Genomic DNA, 20,110 nt, shown 5'->3' with positions numbered 1-20,110 from the left:
TTCCTTCAGTCGCTGCCTAAGTATAACGGTTTCCTCATTCCGTTTACCCCTGAGGCTATTGAATACTTCTTTGGTTTCCTTCTACAGTCTCTCATAAAGCCCTTTAAGCTTTCTTATAGACGAAGGTGTGTGTGACTGTTCTCCTGTATTGAGTTGATCGTTCGGGCTCGGCGGAGTGGTGACTTGCTTTATATTGAGCCGATGGTCGGTAAGTGGATTGACCGGTGGTGTGGTGTTAGTCAAGTCGATTGCCCCGACCGCTTCTTCGGTATTTGGGGGTTGAGGTCGGTAGACACCTTCTTGGATTGCTAGTTGTCGATCTTTTATATACCGCAAGTCTTTTCCCTGGTGTGTGTTGGTCTCCGCGACGCTCGTAACTCCCGGCATAAACAGGATGTATGTAGGGAATTGCGTGAAGTCAACGAGTGGTGGTTTTCCGTATGGCGAGGGTAAATTGTTGTATTCTATTGCTTTCATGAAAGCCACAACATCTACTCTGTAGACTTCTTAAGGCATGTTTTCTATTGATATATACTCTGTATTAAGTCGTATATGAATAATATCTATATTAATATTATATGAAGAATTAGGACTGATATACTAAATAGTGGTCGAGATATTGATATTTGAATTTATAGTTATTCCCTTTTCTATGGAATACAAAGGTGACCGGTACGCTTATCGATTACGTTTAGTAAGATTTAGTTAACGTATTCGGTAAACGAGCGGCCACTGCAAGCCAGCGGCCAGCTCTGGTATTCCATACAAATTGGCACTTTTTGACACTCGAATATCTCAGCAACCAGAGATAGTAAGAATATAAAATTTAACGTATAATATAAGAGTCACTATATAAGTTAATTACTAATTTTTTATAATTTTCTTCTTTTCGTTTTAAGCTACAAGTCCAGATTATCAAAAATACAGCTGTAATATACAATACTAACTAAACTATCGACTATATTGACTTTTCTATTATATACATAGTATATTATACATAACTATTTATCCTCCTTTAATTTTATATTCTTACTATCTCTGGTTGCTGAGATATTCGAGTGTCAAAAAGTACCAATTTGTATGGAATACCAGAGCTGGCCGCTGGCTTGCAGTGGCCGCTCGTTTACCGAATACGTTATACTTCATAGGTACATAATAATTGTGTTACTGTGCCTTTGAATCACCTTGCGCTTTTCCCACGTGATCTCATGGGTGCTCCTTGGTACATGTATTTATTAACAAATGAAACCGACATACAATTGATATCTATGAAATATAACATACATACTTCCTCGTGGAGATATAATGTCGTGCCACTTAAAAACCAAAGCACCTCATCGTCCTTCCAACAATGATAGACTTCCTGGTCAGAGATGGCATTATTATGATAGCCTAATCCTCCAGACAATGCCCCGTAATCCTAGACACTTGTATCATATGCCGAGCAGTTTATTGGTTTGACCAGCCATGTATAGTATCATATAGTTTAGCTCAGCCAAGATGGAGAGCCATATATGCATAACAACCTATAAAACTTCGTGTCCTTGATCAAAATTGCAGATGTATAATTCTGCCATAGAACAAGGGGGTATATAGATACGGTGCGTCGTGATGTTCAGCTTTCTCTATTGGCACGAGAATCGGGATACTGGGACTTGGGCTATTTTTCTGCACAGAATGACCGCAAAGAGGCACTGTAATGTGCTACACGGTCCTTACCTTGACAAGATTATGTAGCCAGGGAACACATAATGTAAAGTAATTCATGACTTAACCATGAATATCTGTGTCTGTTAGCTTCAGGTCCACGGTGGTAGAAAATGATTGAATTACCTCGTTGAGAGACCTATCATCCATGAGGGCTTTCTTCTTTTGTGCAATGTGTCGACCTCGGAGAAGATGTCTCCCCATAGGTCGGCGTTCCTTTGAAAAAATCCTAGCAACTTGGGATGATGCATCTCGGGATTCGTTGACAGTGGCTTCTAGGCTAGTTTCCAAGATCGCCTTTTCGGGGATTTCAGAGTCTGTAGCGCTAGGCTCATCCATGTGCTTCCTCTTCTTGGCCTTCCTGTCTTTTTTATCCTTCTTTCCCTGTTTGTCCTTCCTATGGCGTTTGTCTTTAGACCTGTAGGCGTCCTCCGCAATAGGGATAGATGAAACTTTTTCCTCTCTAGGTGCCTTGAACGAAATATCTTCCATGGAAGTGTTCGCGTCGTTCTCACTCTTTTGCAGATCTAAACCACTTTGGATTTTATGTGGACCATGCTGAGCTCCTGGGGTTTCCTTCCGAGGGGAGAGGGAGACAAGCTTTTCTTGCGCCAACAAACCGCCGCTGATGAACCTAACCGTATGCCATTTTGTTGCAGCATACCGTGCTATCTTCGCATCTTCGCGCTTTTTCTGCTCGGCTTCCAAATCTGCATCAGATTTTCCATTCAAACGACCCAATAAACCTTTGAAGGCATCAAGTCCAGTAGGTTCATCGAGAGGGTCACGCTTAGAGCGCGCCCCAAGGCCAAGTGTATCATCCTTCACAACAACCCTAATATGAGATGCGCTCGCAGCAGTGAACATATCAGCATGAGCGGCATTGCGTGCACCTAGAAAACTGCCAGGAGTCCACCCCTGAGAGCTCATAATCTTGTGGCCATAGCCGCTAGTGGATCGGGACCAATTTGTATTGTTTGGATCATTGGAGATTTTCGTCCTCCTTATAATATCTTGCTGTCAGTATTTAAGTTATTCAAATATCCGAGGTGCACCAAAATCACATACTTGCGGGGTGCTGCTAATCCCATTTGCAATGTTATGTATTACAATGAATATTGACTCCTTATTTTCAAGATACTCAAAGCAAGCAACAAAAGAAAAGTATAGAACAAAGGCGTGAAGCAACGAAATGATAGTAGACTGGCAAATTGATAATATAGAGAAAAAAGAAAAAGCAAAAGCCCGATAACAGACTTAATATAGACCGCCTACTGTTTTGGGGGTCCCACTTCTAATCAGTGGAGCAACTTGCCCTCTTTCAATATTGTATCAATATTCCCGGCAGTTTATGGCTCCCCAAGACTTGAGCCTGTATGAAAATGATCATTAGATACGTTGGATAGCCTATAATATGCCTAATTTGCAAGTTTTTTCTCGGGACAGTCCTCAGCGCACTCTTGCTATAACTACAACCGACTTCGTCTTAATCTTCAAACATGGCTCAACAGCTCCAGCAATCAATAAATCACCCAATAATGACCCACCACGGTGTCTCGTTGAATTTGCAGCGTTACAATCTGTTGACTTGAAAGACTACCGGGCTTTGAGTGACGGGTTTGGAACTCTTGGATTGATTACTTTGGGCGAGGAAGTCTTCCTCTGCATTGTTACTGCTCGCTCAGACGCCGCAGTAGTAAGACCAGGAGAAACAGTCTCAAAAATTGACAACGTTGACTTCTGTACTATCTCATTATCATCTCCTTCGATCGATAGTAGCTAATTAACTCAGTTTGCCTTAGTCATTCAGACTATGAGAATGGTCTTGAATACGAATCTAAATCCTCTTTTGCAACTGAGGAATTCAGTCGTGGACCCAGCCTTGAGAATAAGGAGATAGTTACTGATCACCCGTTCTTGGCCCTGAAGAAGCTCCTGAGTGACGGCAGCTTCTACTATAGTCTTGATTTCAACCTCACTGATCGACTGCAAGACCGGTTAGTCGATATAGGATGCCTATCGACCAAATAATCAAATGTTAGCTGATATAACGCTAGTTCGGAAAAGTCAACAGCTTTCGACATTGAATCTCTGGATGAGGATATGCTGTGGAACTCTTACATGATCCATCCGCTTCTTCTTTTCAGGAGCCATCTGTCGCCTGCCGAAAAGCTACGTCTCGACTCTTCCCAGATCCTTACATGTGTTATACGCGGGTTTTCTGGTACACTTACTATCCCTGCTTCAATCTCCATCCTGCCCCAGCTACGAACAAAATTTCCTTCCACATTGACCATTATTTCGCGACAGTCCTCTCGGCGAGCAGGTACAAGGTTTAATTCCCGAGGCATTGATGATGATGGCCATGTTGCCAATTTCGTTGAGACAGAGACAATTCTTTGGATCCCACCCAATATCACATTTTCTTATGTTCAAGTACGTGGCTCCGTGCCTATTTTCTGGGAGCAAGCTACTGGATTCCTACCTGGGCAACAGAAAATTGAAATAACTCGATCTAGTGAGGCGACTCGGCATGCTTTTAACAAGCATTTTGAGAATCTTGAATTAGAATATGGTGCAATCCATGTGGTTAACCTTCTCAGTAAGCTTAAATCCGGCGAGTCTGAGCTGTCGACGGAATTTTCAACCCAGCTCAGGAAGAGTTCTCTTAGCCAAAAAGCCGATTGTAACATATTATCCAATCATGCACTTTTGCGAGGAACTGAATTCGATTTCCACGCTGAGACTCGAGGTCCCTTGGGGTACGGAGCTAGCAGCCAAATAAAACCCCAGTTGTCAGATTCTTTGGATGGTTTTGCATATTTTCTGTCTGAAGGGATTAGTTCAGCAACTTCAGACGAGAATCAAAATGAACCGAGGAGTTCCTTTGTCATTCTTCAACAGGAAGGCGTGTTCCGGACAAATTGTTTGGATTGTCTCGACAGGACTAATCTTGTGCAAACCATCATCAGTTCCATGGCTCTGGAATCTTTTATCTTGCAGCGAAAAGGAAGACTAAACCCAGAAGTCCAGCTGAAGCACTCAACCCTTTGGGCCGATAATGGGGATGCTTTGTCAAAAATCTACGCAGGTACAGGTGCTCTGAAAAGTTCATTCACACGACATGGCAAAATGTCCATTGCTGGCGCCCTGGCAGATGCACGGAAGACCGCAACGCGGCTTTATGTCAACAATTTTTACGATAAAGCTCGCCAGAAAACAATAGACCTTTTATTGGGACGATTAACAGATCAATCGCCGGTGCATCTCTATGACCCGATCAACGATCTGGTTTCCGATGAGTTAGATAGGCGAGCGTTGGAATACTCCTCAACCAAGTCTATCAGAATCTGGACAGGGTCATTTAACGTCAATGGGAGACATCGTGGACCAGACGTCGACCTAGCTCCATGGTTGTGGGCAGGAATCAACGGGCAAGATGAGGACCCGACGATATTTGCTGTTGGCTTCCAGGAGATCGTTTCACTAAGTCCGCAACAGATAATGTCGACGGACCCTACAACTCGTAAGGTATGGGAAGTTGCTGTGGGGAACTGTTTGAACAGCCGTGCAAGGTCGAGAGGAACTGCGAAGTATGTCCTTCTGCGGAGTGGCCAGCTTGTTGGCGCCGCGCTTATGGTATATGTTAGAGAAGATGCACTGGGGGATATCAAGAATGTTGAAGGGAGTGTTAAGAAGGTAGGCTGCTACACAATTCCCATAAACACATGTCTGACAATGATCATGTAGACGGGCCTCTCTGGAATGGCTGGTAATAAAGGTGGTTGCGCAATACGCTTTGAGTACTCCAACACTCGGATATGTTTCGTGACAGCTCATCTTGCCGCTGGATTTGCAAACTACGATGAGAGAAACAGAGACTATGAGACTATATATCACGGACTCCGCTTCCAGAAAAATAGAGCAATTGAAAACCACGATGCCATTGTGTGGCTTGGGGATTTTAATTATCGAATCGGTCTCGACAACCAATTCGTCAGGGAACTTGTGGCACAGAGAGACTACCAAAAGCTTTACAACAACGATCAGGTATTGTAATTGCATAACTCTGGGATTTGCCTTTAATTAACGTCATGTTTCAGTTAAACCTACAAATGTTGGCAGGCAGAGCCTTCCCGTTTTATACTGAAGGGCACATTACATTTCCCCCGACATACAAATATGACATTGACAGCGATACTTATGACACATCGTGAGATCTGGCTTATCTTACGAAATCGGTATTCGGACTGACTGGTTGCAGAGAGAAAGCACGTATACCTGCTTGGTGCGATAGAATTTTGTGGCGAGGGTCATGTCTTCGTCAGATGGACTATAACACTGCAAACTTACGATTCTCGGACCATCGACCCGTTTGGGCCGCTTTCTCATGTATCATCAACGTCGTTGATGAAGGTGCGAAGGCTAGACTCAGGCGAGTGCTTTATACTGAGAGACGCAACGACCCCTACAACGTACTGTCAATGACAGTAGAACAAGCGAGCCTACAAAGTGAGGAACACATTCCACCCACGCCTATTGCTCCTGGTCTACCACCAGCTAGTTCAGATCATCATAGGTGGTGGCTAGAAAATGGTATGTAACCCAATCATTTGTCGCGTACTTTTGCATCGCATTGCCCTTCTTCATTTATTCTAATCGGGATCTTTAAAAGGGGCACTCGTAAAATCAGCCTTGAGGCCGCCTGGTGATGGATACAATCTCAGCATCCACCACAGCTCCAATCCCTTCTCTTCCAACAGTGACACGAGTTGGATCAATACTCATGGTTCCACTAAAAGACAAACTTTTACTAAGGATCAGGATACTGTACCGCAAGGCCCGCAACATTCCCCAAGGCTCAAGGTTCAGATTTCGCCAGTTGGTCAGGGTGTGGGGAGCCATTCATCGAGTTCCTTGGACAAAACAGTCAATAGATATACCGGACATCCGGGTAATGAGAAGGCTGCACCACCGATACCCCGAAAACCGGTTTCTCTTAGTTCAAAGCAATGTCTAACGGGATCCTGGCCAGTCACTAGCACCCCACAAGCAGTTGCTGATACGGAATCCATCTTCAAAGAATCCAATCCAATGGGACGGAATCTTGGAGGCAAAGTTAACACAGTCGATACACCATCTACCTCAACTGAGAGGTTATCAGATACTGGCTTGTTAAATGGCTTTTGGCTCGACAGACGGGAAGAACATGGACAAGCCAAAAGCTCACATACAAACCCACCAGTCAGGTCACCTCCGAGGTCTACAGGTGAAATTAATGATCTTCTTAGTGGAACTGGAGACGAAACTATTGAATGGGAGCCCCTTATTCCCCAGTGAAGCTGTTGTGACAAGAAGTCCGGGCCACGGTATTTCAGGGAGACGATTGAGACAGTGGAAACTGCAAATTCCACATAATGTTAGAATACGAGTCCATATTTATTTCTGCCAGATGTCGGCAGCATGGGAAACGTTAGCTATATTACATGCAACCGGTGTTACCTATCAGGCTGAAAAAAAAACTGCATTTCAGCTAGAACACATAATAGCACAGATATGCATATGGAAGGAGTAAAATATGCTATTCAACGCTCTATGGGTATAATAGCACGCCGCAACACCCACAACGTTTAACACACGATAGAACCATACCACGAATTTTTTTTTTCTTAGTAACATAGATGCCTTCCGTGCTCCTTGTTTCACCGCTATCAAAGAAGGGAAGGGAAGGGGAGATGAAAAAGGAAAACTGAATGATTTTGGATTTGGGCGCGCGATCCCACCCTGAGGCATGAGAAACCGATCTCGGCTATGCGAGAGGAAAAGCCATGCCCCCTAGAGAAGCTTGGATAGGTCAAGTTCAAACTTCTAGCATTCGCCCCAGGCTGCCTTGAAAAGCCGAAGGTATCGCAGAACATACAAGGCCCACTGACATATTTGGCGTTCACTTCCCATCGCCATCTAAGCACTTGGCCTAGCTTGAAAGAAAGTAGCAATGCACGCTATACCTATCGAAATGTGCAGTTTAGAGGTAGCAGCTAAAAGCTTAGATCCTATCACAAAACACGAGAAGCAAACCCGTGTTGCAGGACTGCTCTAGGCTTTTTTCCCACTTTTAAAGTTTTGTTCAATCTACGGTTACCGCCCGCCATCCACATGGCAAACGCACCCGGGTCGGACGCTCTTGTTCGCGGCTTTTTCGCTCCTAGAAAGACAAGTCAGCTTTCGGCATAGAACGAGACGAGGGGCGAATTGTGTTCCACTCAAGAAACAGGCTCCGAGGAACTGCTTGGCGAAACAGCGGGTGTAGGACGCACCTGTCGAGTCAGATTTTTTCTTAGGCTCCTCAGCAGGAACAGTGACAACGTCTTCGGGTACTGGCAGAGCTTCAGGGGCAGCGGCAGCTTCTGGGACAGGAGGATCCGGAGGCTGAGCTGGCTCAGGTGTCTTCGGCTTCTCCGGTATAGGCCACATATGCATAGTTATTGTCCAATCAGGTTCGATTACAGTTTCCCAAACCTGTGGAAGTATGATATCCCCGTTGGGGCCTATCAAATCATAGTGTCCCTCGGCGACGTGAGGCCCAATTACCTCTATGTGGAGAAAAGCCTGGCGGATGAGCTCTTCCATACCCTTGATTTAACAGAGTCAGATATAAAGCTCAAAGGGGGGATAAAAAGCAAGGATAAGAAAAGACAATAAAGCCTACCTGCCAAGTACAACACAGGTCAAAGGGGAAGCTGAACTTCCTCCCGACCGCATCTTTGAACTTTATGGGCTTTTTCTTTTCTGGGGGGGGCTTATCTGATGCAGCTGCCCTCGCGGCAGCAATAGCTTCTGCTGCTGCTGCATTGGCTGCTTCAGTGGCCGCGGCAGCAGCCTCTGCTGCCGCGGCTGCGGCCGCTTCCTCCGCCTCTTTCTTTGCTTGCGCTGCTTCTTCGGCAGCTTTCTGCTCTGCCTCCGCTCTAGCACGGGTAGCAGCTTCCTCTACAATCCTCATCTCATGAGCAGCACGCTCTTCTCTTGCGGCTTGTTCGGCGGCTTCTTGCTCCATTGCCGCTTGTCGTGCAGCTTCTCGCTGTTCCCTCGCTTCGCGTTCGGTCCTTTCTTCCAAGATCAACTTCTCCAGCCTTGCAATTGCTTCGTCCTTTGATGTATCCGTGGGTGGCGGAGGTGGGGAACCAGTTGATTCGGCCTGACTTGGAGATGGCACGCGGGGGTATGGATTGAAATATGACGAATGAATCATGCCAGGAACCATACCATACGGTTCTCTAAAGGGATAATAACCCCCTGGTCCATAAGGGACCAAGTCATGTGGACCCAGTGGGGGACCACCATAAGGTGATGGGCCATGAGATGAGAGAGAACGCGCCAATGGATGTTGTGGTGGATTATGCCCATCACCTCGCGCATGGGAAGGCGGGGTATGATGCGGATGGTGCCCCAAGTGATGGTCATGAGCAAAAAATGGCGGCATAGAGCCATGAGTTTGCTGCAGTTGATGATTATAGGCATAACTCGGATGGCCGTAAGGATTCGACTGAGCGGGATGTCCGTGGGGACCCAACCTTATAAGCTGGTCTGAAGGAGGCTGGTGACCGCTTTGGTGTGCATAAGCTGCATGCGGTGCACCACCACCCGGGTAAACATACGAGGGTACTGGAGAAGGGCTGCGAGCATACCCTTGGCCTTGGGTCACAGATGGCCAGATTCTCTTCTCATGAGATACTCGACCATAAGGGCTATCATACTCGTCCCCCGAGTCCAGGCTCTCTGGAGACTCGGGGGAAGGCTGGCGACGAGGACGACGAGTAAAATGTTCCCGTTCTTGTACAACATGACGTCTACCTGGGTGACGACGGGTTGAGGACGACCCATGAACCGTGTGACGACTACGGGCACGATGCGAAGTCCTAGGCCGAGACGCGGAATCAGATGGCTTCAACTCGTCTGGATATGGCAGGTGTGCCCATTCATCATATGGATCCTGATAGTCATGGCTTCCCGAGTCGGACGGCGGGGAGACTTGCACGCCGGAGGAGTCTTCTTCGTCAGAAAGTGAGGAATGATCGGAGCCGTGAGGGCTGGGACCAATTGTGATGTTGAACCTAACAACAATTAGGACCAAGATGCTATTGGGGGTGCAGGTGGAAGACGCACGCCATGGAAGCAGTTGCACCAAGAAATCTTCAGGTACTGTTGTTATTGCTCCTTGTGGAACAATGAGAAGAGAGTTATTGACTATGGTCGCTAGGATTAGGCCTGTAATTGAATGCGATTTCCTGCTTCGCGGAAGTACAGCGGAGTCTAGATGGAGGGACAGGATGCCCCCCATGTACCTGGGCAGCTGTATGTGAGCCGCAGGTGGCCGTTTGTAGACCCCGGGGTTAGGCTCAGAAATGCGTATAGAAAACTTTGCTATCACCCAAGATTCTTTGCAGTACGGCTAGTGGGCATCTTTTCATGAGCTGCGCAAGACGGGATCCTTGGAGATAAGTGATATTAAAAGAATGAATTCAAAACCAGGGCATATACCCCGCCAAGGTGAAATGTTGGGTGCGAATTGGAGGGAAGGGAAGGGTCACCGGGAACTCAAGCAGATATTCCGAAAGACGAGCCGAAGACAAGAGGTTCTAAGCGTGTGAGGGGTTGATGCAAGGAGCAAAGAAAAGTACCAGAGAAAACTGTGGAAGAACTTGACCTAACTCATTAGTCGACTGCCTGATCAGATAAATGATCGTTGGGCATGGCATGGGAAGATGATTCTAAAAGTTCAAGGTAATTAGGCACTGAGTTGTCAACCCTCTCTTTTTTTCATGCAGGCCTGCATATGCTGCCCAAGTGCCCAATCAACATTCAACCTTCGGGTCGAGTAACCACGATGGGGCGACAGCTGAAGCAGGTACGAAACGTGTCTCTGGAATTGTGCAGAAAGTCTTTAGTTAATCTCATGGCTATGTGGCATGAATAATTGCCTCTCGTGTAGCAAAAAATGTATAATAATAATAATAAACATAGGAGGTGTAATTGATGAGTTAGAATTATTAATTGAATGGGCGTCTGTGCGTACGGAGCACACACACAGTTTTATGTAACCTACCTGGGTGCGAATAAAGCATTATACTGGTGACGTATTATCCATTGACGTCTCCTTTGACATCTAACCATCGATGTGTTAATTGGCCTTAGGAGCTCCTAATTAAACCCACCACGAGGAACTTCATACGCCGATTCACGTAGCTAACCAGTGCTTCAGTAGTAGGTCCATGCTAGAAAATCAGCAGTTCGTCTCACCTTGGGGGGATTACCTTTTAGATACTACTATGTGTAGAAGGCACGTTTTTTAATATGAGAGCCCGTTCGTGTGTCTGTTCAGTAGTCCAAGCGATGGCGGCTACAGCTACCATCTACCCATACAAGACGATTCACTACCCATGGAAATACATAGTTCATGATTTTTCATTATCCCAACTCTTATGATCAGTGAACGATTGGTTTGCCCTCCAAAGCCCCCTTTGTTACCCACTTAGTCAAACCACATTTGTTGCAAACCTAAATGGCCGGGCTGGGGTGGGGATGGAGCCTACTAGGCATTTGAAAGGACTCCCGATAATAGGACTTGGGTTGAAAGTGTACAAATTGAACACCTCTCTTCAACTCAACTCCAAATGAAAAGGCTCTGGACACAAGGTAACAATACAGGGGGAGATATTCATCATATATAAAGGATTTCACAGATTCATCGTAAAGCTGGCTTGCGTGCTAACTTAACATGACTCGCGGTCGAGAAGCTCTTTCGCTGCAATGAGTTCACCTTGCGCATGCTCCCAAAGCTGGCGGTCCATAGACCGCCGTTTCATAATATCCTCAAGTTTTCTTCTGGCGAAAAGATTCAGTTTCTCGACCTTCTCTTTGGGCAAAAAATCTTCTGTTGATGCTGACGATGACGCCTGTGTAGAATCCATCGTAAATTCTCTGCCAAGTTGGAGAGAAGTTGCCTGGGAGATCATACGTCAGTATAAATAATTAATACAGATGTCAAAACTGAGTCTCGGCAAGCAGAAGACAGGAAACTGGACAGCGGTTATGAGGAAGTCATGCAGCGGGTAAGGGCTCACCAAGATTAAGCCATAAAATCCTCTAAGATAATCGTCACATAGCTCGACACTTCTACAAAAATACTGGATAGATCTTCGCAAATACCGAGAGGTAACTTCTGTCTCTGCAGCGCGGGCGCAGATGTATAGAACTTCTCCAAGGCGAGCATGAATCTGCAGTAGAGGTTAGACGAGTGTCGATGGGAAGCAAACAGTGGATACATACGTTCCAAGCATTTGGAGCGATCAACAGGGCCTCCTCGAAACTGAATATTGCTTGCGAGCTTAATCCTTGAGACTGATATAAATCTGCAAGTTCACACCAAGCCTCTGCATCGGTAGGTACTGCTTTTAGGAGCTCTACCAAGCCTGTTATAGCATCTGCAGGCCTTGCAAGTGAACGCAAAAGCGCGATACGGCGCTTTAGAATGGGCTACAAGGACCAGTCAGTAAGTGCTAATCAACGAACACATCATGACAAACCAAATTAAGCGGGTTCTCCAACAAGGAGGAATCGTATTTACGCAGGGAATCCTCCAGATCAGATTGATTCTCAGCTATAGCCTCCTCATATAGGCCACGCAGCCCCATTACTTTCTCATTCGAAGAGCCGAAACGACGTGTCAATTGCTCGAGACATAACAGAGCAGACCTATCATCGCCGGTTTGTAAACAGGAGAAGAACAGTTGTTCTATTATGCCATATTTCTCTGGCTCCTCTTGTTTAGCTATTAGTGTAGAGATTGGATTATTTTCTGAGTGTAATTGATGCTCAAGTATCACCGGTGCCTGCTGAGAGAAACGAAGAGTAGTAATCGGGCTTGAGCTCTGAACGGCATGGTAATCGGGTGTAGCATGAGCCATGACAGCACACACTCAAAACCAGTGAGCACACTGGTTCATATGTTATTGTGAGAAGAACAAGCTCTACTATGCTCAACCTCTTTTTGCAGGGAAGAGATGGGGGCAGAAAGAAAGAGACAAAATCCAACACTTCTAGGGGTGGTAGCCCTGCTTCCTCCATATGAGCTCAGTTCCCATTGTGGTTAGTCATTTTCTCTGATAACCGTTCCCGTGACCAAATAGATGCCATTTCACTTATCCCTCCACCTCAGATAGCAACCACGTGTTAGCCCTACTTATCAGCTATCATTATATTAACTCCATACTGGATCCTGTACTAGCGTCCGGGCTATAAGTGATTGATAACTACCATTATTCGCGGGGCGAAGGATATAATCAGGGCCAAAACATTACTCTCCATGTGACATTAATCAGTAGTAATTCTAATGTGTCTGAGAGCCAACCAACTACTCAACCATAATGTTCGCACCTCGCCTGTCCTCGCTACTCGAAATCTTTGCTAATCATCCAGCAATGTAGGTTTGAAAAATCTCTTTATGACCTTATAAAAGGTCTGAGGAACCACAAAGGGGCCGAGGAGGACTACATACAAGACAGTCTTCGAGAGTGCAAGGCTGAGATCAAGTCTCAGGATACGGGTACGTCCACGTCAGTCTCATGTTTTGTCGATCCATTCTATAGCTTACTCTGTATAGACAAGAAAGCTACGGCCCTATTGAAACTAGTTTACTTGGAGATGTTTGGGTATGACATGTCCTGGGCTTCATTCCATGTACTGGAAGTCATGTCATCTACCAAGTACCTGCAGAAGAGAGCTGGTTACCTTGCAGCGGTACAGAGCTTTAGACCAGATACTGAAGTCTTGATGTTGGCTACAAACCTGCTAAAGAAGGTATTCAAAGGCACAGTGAACAAATTGACACGGCGTCTAATGTCTTCATAGGATTTAGTGTCGCCTAGTATCCCAAACATGTCCCTCCCTTTGATAACATTGCCAAACATTATCACACCTTCACTCGCAATGTCTTTGCTCCCAGATGTTCTATCCCGCATTTCTCACTCCCATGCTGTGGCTCGTAAGAAGGCTGTTGTGTGTCTTTATAGACTTGCACTGGTTTACCCCGAAGCGCTAAAATTGGCATGGCCTAAAATCAAGGACCGTCTCATGGATGATGAAGAGGATAGCAGCGTCACCACAGCGGTGATCAACGTTGTGTGTGAACTCGGATGGAGAAGGCCACATGACTTCCTGCCTCTGGCGCCCAGATTCTTCGAACTACTAGTGGATGGAGGGAACAATTGGATGGCTATCAAAATCATAAAGCTTGTATGCTTCCCTTCTCGCGAGTTTTGTGGATATCTTCCTAACAATATAGTTCGCTACATTGACACCGATAGAACCACGATTAACACGAAAGCTTATTCGGCCATTGATCAACATAATTCAGACAACAACTGCCATGTCATTGCTCTATGAATGTATCAACGGCATAGTTCAGGGCGGTATTCTTGATGGTGAGGAAGGGCTGGAGGAAAAGAACGAGATTGCAGGTCTCTGCCTCGGAAAGCTCAGAGGCATGGTAGTCACAGAGTCCGATCCCAATTGTAAGTCCTTTCAGATCGCAGATCAAAGCGTAAGAGTGAACCTAACATGAGTCTATAGTAAAATATGTTGCTCTCCTTGCCTTCAACAGAATTGTGATGTCTCACCCCGTCTTGGTGTCAGCTCATCAGGATGTGATTATGGATTGTTTGGAGGATCCGGACATTTCAATCCGACTGCGAGCCCTTGACCTCGTGACTCGAATGGTAACAAGTGACACGCTTCAGTCAGTGGTGAATCGACTTGTCGATCAACTTTTTAATGCCCGTCAAGCCACCAGAAGTACTCTGAGTGAGACAGGTATACGCACTGACATGGAAGAGTTTACATTATCAGAAGGTCCATACGCTCAGAAGATACCGATCGTTTTGCCAGACGATTATAGTATTGAAGTCGTACACCGAATTTTAGATGTCTGCTCTTACAACAATTATTCAGAGCTGCCTGACTTCGAGTGGTATGTTGACGTTCTTGTCCAGCTAGTCAAGCTGCTTCCTCCGGCCGTCGAAGACCTTCCTACTCAGTGTACTTCATATCGGGATCCTGAGTACTACAAAAATTGTGTTGCTTTCCGTATCGGATCGGAAATACGCAATATCGCTGTTCGTGTTAGGGACGTTAGAATGGAGGCAACCAGAGCTGCAGAGACTCTGATTCTAGTTGACAACAAGCAGGGCCCATCTCCCCTTATCTCCAAACAAATGAATGACATCTTAGGGCCTCTTGCCTGGGTCACTGGTGAATTTGCAGAGCATCTTGCATATCCTAGCCAAACCCTTCAATCACTGATCGATATGTCGAATGTGTCGTTATCAGCGAGCACGCTGTCCCTTTATATACAGGCTATTCCCAAACTCCTGGCCAATATCGTTAGTAGTGAGGGCAAAGCGTGGGACTCATTAAAGAGCAGTGAAATGTCCCTCTTATTAGCTCGAATCATCGAATTCCTTGATTTCTTGGCTGCCCACCCAGACTTGGACGTGCAAGAAAGAGCCATCGAATTCCTAGAGGTCATGCGCCTAGCAGCAGATGCCGTCCAGTCAGAAACTCTAGAACTAGGCCAGGCTCCATCCTTGCTGTCGTCTATGGTTCCCAGCTTGTTCCATGGACTAGAACTCAATCCGGTCGCCACCAACGCCCAGAAGAAGGTTCCTTTGCCAGATCAGCTTTGTCTAACACAGGAGTTCAACAAGCATCTATATGGGCTTTTCAATAACCCGGCCAATGGACTTCCGGAGCCAGCAGGCCAACTACCATCTCAGGTGTTTTATCACGTTAGAGAAGCTTCGGCGCTAGATAAGCAGCCCGTTGAATTTGTACCTGTCGATTTGCAACTTAATTCAACATACCAGGACCTCTCCAGTGGCTTTGGAGATGGCACTGCCGCTTTAAAGCGGAGAGGGGAACGGAAAGAACGTAACAAGGATGATCCATTTTATATTACTGCTGAAGATGAAACTTCCGGCACATTGACCCCATTTCACCAGACTCTCAACACTTCAAATGGTAGTGGACTGGATATTGACTCTATTCCCATAGTTGACCTCAAATTGAATGGCGCCGGAAGCCATCGCACTTTAACATCTATATCACGCGATAACCGACAAGGTGGCTCACGCCCTAAAAAGTACGAGATCGCACCTGATGAGATGATCGGACAGGAAGATTCACCGCATCTTGACTCCAATGATGAACCGAGTAAAGCCAAACGATCTCTTCTACAGGTCGACTCGAGTGGTCTCGAGCATCTATCTTTGGATGCTAGGGGTGGCCCCTCGGTAGAGCCTACCGTTCCTACGATGGCGGCCGGGCATGATGCAGAAATGGCTATGGCTGTGCAGAAAGTGGAAAAGCTGCGGCTAGAGATGCAAAGAGCGTCGGAACGTGTTCATCCAAATGGCATCCCTGCGGAAGGGACGCTGGTAAGGAAAAAAAGAAAACTAAAAAAGCCTACACGTATTGGATCCCAGGAAGCTGCACTGCTAAAGCCTAACGATGAACTGTCGGTGGATAACATTCAACAAACGTTACCTTCATCTGGGGCACCAAAGAAAAAGAAGAGAGCGAAAAATAAAACCAATGCTGGCTCAAGTAGCGCACACTAAGGTATATCCACTCGTTTGTGGGTGTCATGGACCATGTATCAGGAGGTTGGTGTTGGTTGGTGTTTGGGAGTCGGATGAGCCCGGTGGTATTAGCTAGGATATCCATCTGCTTGTCACAGTGGGTGAACCATTTTTGAGGCCTTGAAAGTGTTCCCAGAGCCCTTTTACGCCCTTGATCAGAAAGCAGTGGCCTCACCTTGCAAGTGGTTGTCGCTACTAAATTCCGAGAATCACACGGTTTGTCCGATGCAAGATACAAATCACGTACAGTGAACTCATTTACCTAGAACTAGGGGATCAGAGAGTGTAATGGATTAAATTAATACGATACTTAAAACAGCCATAGTCGATTAGCGAATACCTAGCCTAGGATTATACCAACTTGCGATTGAACATCGCAACAGCAGCCGACCATAACTCCGGAATAATCCTCAGAGCCTCGAATGCAAGGCCACCACAGACCGCAAAGGCGAGAACAACTGTTGAGGCCTCATTAGCCTCAGAAACCTCGATAATTCTGGACTTTGGAGACATACCAACCCACCCGGCAGACACCGGAGACTTCGAGTTCTGTTTTTGTTTTGTTGCAGACTTTCCTTTGCCACGCTTTGCAGCCTCGCTCTTCGCGAACTTTTCATTTGCCTTCCGTTGTTGTGGTGTCTGTGCCTGAAGTAGCTACTTCAGCAACTGTAAGGCGCAAGGTAAGTGCGAGGTTGGAGCTTACCATATTTGTTCTCTTGTGTTCTATTTCAGGGAGGTCCAGAGGGTGACAGGTGGGGAGGAGTGGCAGAGATTGTACTGTAGCGAAGAAAGTGTGGTTGATATCACTCAATCATTTCGGGCCCAGCTCGCGTTGACGATTAATTTGGGGTTAGCTTGAAGGTAATTAGGAGGAATATGCTGAGGTGAGAGGCCACGTTGCTTTAGTATGGTTGGGAGAAAGTAATAGGGAGCTGCCAAGTCTCACTTGACAATTAGAGGATAGTTTTATACACTCGCCTTGGTTTGCAATATTTGCTCTTAAAATGGCATTTACGCCAACCTTTGAGTTGTCCTCCTGCGCGTGAGGCTGCTGCTGCCCTGTTGTTGTATATAGACTATAGTAGAAGGTGAAGGCAGCAAGAAAAGATGTGTTCAACCACAAGGGCCTGGGGGGAGTAAGTAACTATGTAATAGTATACTAATAAATATTAATTTAATAAATAAAATTCTTAGAATTTGATAGAGTAATTTAATTAATAAAGTTATTTATCTATTATTATAGAACATTAAACTAATAATAATTGATAATAAAATTAAATTTTTCAATTAAAATTATTTAATATTTTTTGATTTTAATTTTATAATTTCTAATAAAATCTCTATAAAGCTTTTGATTTAATAGCTATAAATTTATTAAAATATTAATTTTAGACTAAATATATTATATTACTAGAATTAGACCTTGTAAAATAAGATAAATATTCTAAATAAAATAGACCAGATAGTATGTTGTGCCTATAAGCACCGAGAGTATTGTAGAGGAAGTTGTCTTTTATTGATAAGGGTTCGCAGCCGCCGATAAGCGGTAGCCGCACCGCTTTATTTACCGCTTTCGGGCAGAATACATGAAAGCCACAACATAGTAGGCCTAGGAATGGTCCGGTCTCGGACTCTCGGTCCCAACTTTAGGGACCGGGACCGGGACCGCCGGTGCTTGGTCTTTTTTTTATAGGCCTAGGACCGCACTATAGTCCCCCAGAACCACCTTGGCAGTCCCCCACAGGGGATTATTTTTATATAATTTTACCATAATCTTCCCTTTTCGGTAGAATAACTATACTGTGTATATAAAATTTAGATTAAGATAGAATAAAGATTTTATATATACTTTAAAAAAAAAAAAGCTATAACCTTTTCTATAATATAAATATTTAAAGTAGAATACTAAAAATATAGACTAGTTATATATAATTTATATGTATTACTAAATATTAAGTATAAGACAGTATACTACTTAGTTAAAATATATTAGATATTTAATTATATCTCTAAATACTTAATCCAGCCAATATATATTATAGAATTAGATCTAGTTATCTTATCTAGAGAATCACCGGACCGGATCAGACCGCAGTAGTGTGGTTCTAGAAAAATCAGGACTGTACACGGTCCCTAAATCTGAGGGCCGGACCGCACCATGGTGTGGTCCGGTCTTTGGTCTTTGCGGTCCTTTCCTAGGCCTACCAGATAGGCTCGATATATTAAAAAATAAATAACAGTGTCACATACTCAGGCTAGTTTATGCTGCCACGGGTATTCTGCCACATGTGGCCGATGCAGTATATCCGCGCCCTTACAGCACTTGGTGGGGGGAAATCAACTTATAGTCTGACAATTAGTAGTATATCTATGGTAACAATATTCTGAGAGATTATCAGAGAAATATATCTTTATCTATTATTCTACTTATCAAAATCTATCTTAAAATTGATACAGTTTAACCAGAGATTCCAATAACTATATTAACTAGTATTAAAGTTAATATTTAAAATATCTATCTATATATAATAATCTACCTTAAAAGTAGAAAAGGTAATTTATTCTATAATTCGAGAGCTCTTTGATTTAAAACTCGAAATAGTAAGTTTCAGCTGCCCTAATCCTAAAGCGGAATAGTCTTAGGGCTGGCTTGAGAGGATATAAAAATAGAATAATAGTATAGATTAAATGACTAGATAAGATAGAACAGACTTGAAGAGATCAAATGAATGAATAGGAAATCTGACTATCTGATAATCAGATAGTTGGTTGATGATCTGCTTGAATCAAGAAGATCATTTAGTAGATGCTTTTAGGCCTTATTGTAGACAATTTTTAGGCCTTGCTTTTAGTGAATAATTTCAAGTCAACATAAAAGTAGTGAATTTGTCATCATGACTAATACTGACTAACTCTTGATTTCTAATAATTTCTAATAATTTATATTAAATTATTAGAAATCATTCAAAGTCATGAATCATAGATTCCTTCTAGACCTTAGTTAAAATAAGATTTCAACCTAGTCTAAAATAGGTAATACTATAGAAGCTTTCTAGAATATTTCCTTATTAGGTAATTTCACTCTGACAGTAAGTTAATATATTAGATTAATAATTGGAAAGATATATTATTAATTAAATAAACATTATTTAATTAATTATATAATTTTAAAAGTTTTATTCTATTAATTAAATCATATATATTTAAAATCTCTATAGATTCTAGTAATTCTAAGTCTAATTAGATATCCAATTTATCTAAAAGTTTTAATATCTCTTAGATTTTCTAAAAATAATATTTTATCTAGATCTAATTTATCTAGAAATCCCGATATATTTAGAATGTCTAAATTCCTTAAAATATGTAATCTTTATAGTAAATTTTACTTAGTGTTGTGCCTAAAAGTACCGAGAGTATTCTAGAGGAAGTTGTTTTATTGATCTATCTAAGCAGCCGATAAGCGGCCGCTATACCGCCTTTCCTACCGCTTTCGATAGAATATATAAAAGTCACAACAATTCCCTAAATTTCTTAAGACTGTGTCTTCACAGCTTAATCGACTAAGTAATAAGTTCTTAGAGTAATTTAGTAGACAATAAAATATATTTCAAATAAAGAATAAATATATAAGACAGAAATATAAAGAAAAAATCTAAAAATAATTTAAGTAAATTAAACAGTATATAATAAGTAATAAAAATATACAGATA

General features: G+C 43.8%; 6 protein-coding genes across 6 annotated transcripts; 2 read left to right on the top strand and 4 right to left on the bottom strand.

Annotated features, from left to right (window-relative positions):
• Nucleotides 1–1,612: 1,612 nt before the first annotated feature.
• Nucleotides 1,613–2,901, bottom strand: pxr1 (telomerase inhibitor/ribosome biogenesis protein PXR1). The gene is made up of 3 exons (XM_032064689.1): nucleotides 2,776–2,901; nucleotides 1,834–2,710; nucleotides 1,613–1,784 (listed from the first exon to the last, which is right to left on the bottom strand). Exons 1-3 carry the CDS (start codon nucleotides 2,796–2,798, stop codon nucleotides 1,764–1,766), a joined length of 921 nt encoding a protein of 306 aa, XP_031927257.1. The 5' UTR covers nucleotides 2,799–2,901; the 3' UTR covers nucleotides 1,613–1,763.
• Nucleotides 2,902–3,054: 153 nt separating this feature from the next.
• Nucleotides 3,055–7,142, top strand: BDV27DRAFT_116829 (Sac domain-containing protein). Its single transcript, XM_032064688.1, has 7 exons — nucleotides 3,055–3,449; nucleotides 3,500–3,704; nucleotides 3,765–5,406; nucleotides 5,458–5,757; nucleotides 5,811–5,920; nucleotides 5,972–6,303; nucleotides 6,383–7,142. The coding sequence occupies exons 1-7, from the start codon at nucleotides 3,122–3,124 to the stop codon at nucleotides 7,045–7,047; spliced, it is 3,582 nt and encodes a 1,193-aa protein (XP_031927256.1). The 5' UTR covers nucleotides 3,055–3,121; the 3' UTR covers nucleotides 7,048–7,142.
• Nucleotides 7,143–7,631: 489 nt separating this feature from the next.
• On the bottom strand, nucleotides 7,632–10,220 carry BDV27DRAFT_116806 (uncharacterized protein). The gene is made up of 4 exons (XM_032064687.1): nucleotides 9,871–10,220; nucleotides 8,417–9,818; nucleotides 8,025–8,340; nucleotides 7,632–7,912 (listed from the first exon to the last, which is right to left on the bottom strand). Exons 1-4 carry the CDS (start codon nucleotides 9,873–9,875, stop codon nucleotides 7,764–7,766), a joined length of 1,872 nt encoding a protein of 623 aa, XP_031927255.1. The 5' UTR covers nucleotides 9,876–10,220; the 3' UTR covers nucleotides 7,632–7,763.
• A 1,013-nt stretch (nucleotides 10,221–11,233) lies between these two features.
• BDV27DRAFT_128816 (uncharacterized protein) lies at nucleotides 11,234–12,829 on the bottom strand. Its single transcript, XM_032067060.1, has 4 exons — nucleotides 12,291–12,829; nucleotides 12,034–12,240; nucleotides 11,829–11,981; nucleotides 11,234–11,708 (listed from the first exon to the last, which is right to left on the bottom strand). The coding sequence occupies exons 1-4, from the start codon at nucleotides 12,669–12,671 to the stop codon at nucleotides 11,478–11,480; spliced, it is 972 nt and encodes a 323-aa protein (XP_031927254.1). The 5' UTR covers nucleotides 12,672–12,829; the 3' UTR covers nucleotides 11,234–11,477.
• Nucleotides 12,830–12,935: 106 nt separating this feature from the next.
• BDV27DRAFT_116770 (putative AP-3 complex subunit delta) lies at nucleotides 12,936–17,069 on the top strand. The gene is made up of 5 exons (XM_032064685.1): nucleotides 12,936–13,132; nucleotides 13,191–13,563; nucleotides 13,615–13,998; nucleotides 14,048–14,276; nucleotides 14,335–17,069. Coding segments are annotated over exons 1-5 (3,033 nt in total). The 5' UTR covers nucleotides 12,936–13,130; the 3' UTR covers nucleotides 16,380–17,069.
• Nucleotides 16,562–17,195, bottom strand: BDV27DRAFT_116774 (RAMP4 family protein). The gene is made up of 4 exons (XM_032064686.1): nucleotides 17,104–17,195; nucleotides 16,916–17,039; nucleotides 16,741–16,858; nucleotides 16,562–16,662 (listed from the first exon to the last, which is right to left on the bottom strand). The coding sequence occupies exons 1-3, from the start codon at nucleotides 17,104–17,106 to the stop codon at nucleotides 16,752–16,754; spliced, it is 234 nt and encodes a 77-aa protein (XP_031927252.1). The 5' UTR covers nucleotides 17,107–17,195; the 3' UTR covers nucleotides 16,562–16,662; nucleotides 16,741–16,751.
• Nucleotides 17,196–20,110: the final 2,915 nt, after the last annotated feature.

The sequence above is a fragment of the Aspergillus caelatus genome (assembly GCF_009193585.1).
Source record: "Aspergillus caelatus strain CBS 763.97 unplaced genomic scaffold BDV27scaffold_95, whole genome shotgun sequence".
Taxonomy (NCBI): Eukaryota; Fungi; Ascomycota; class Eurotiomycetes; order Eurotiales; family Aspergillaceae; genus Aspergillus; species Aspergillus caelatus.
The sequence above is the reverse complement of the archived record's forward strand: the minus strand, read 5'-3'. Positions and strand labels throughout refer to the sequence as shown.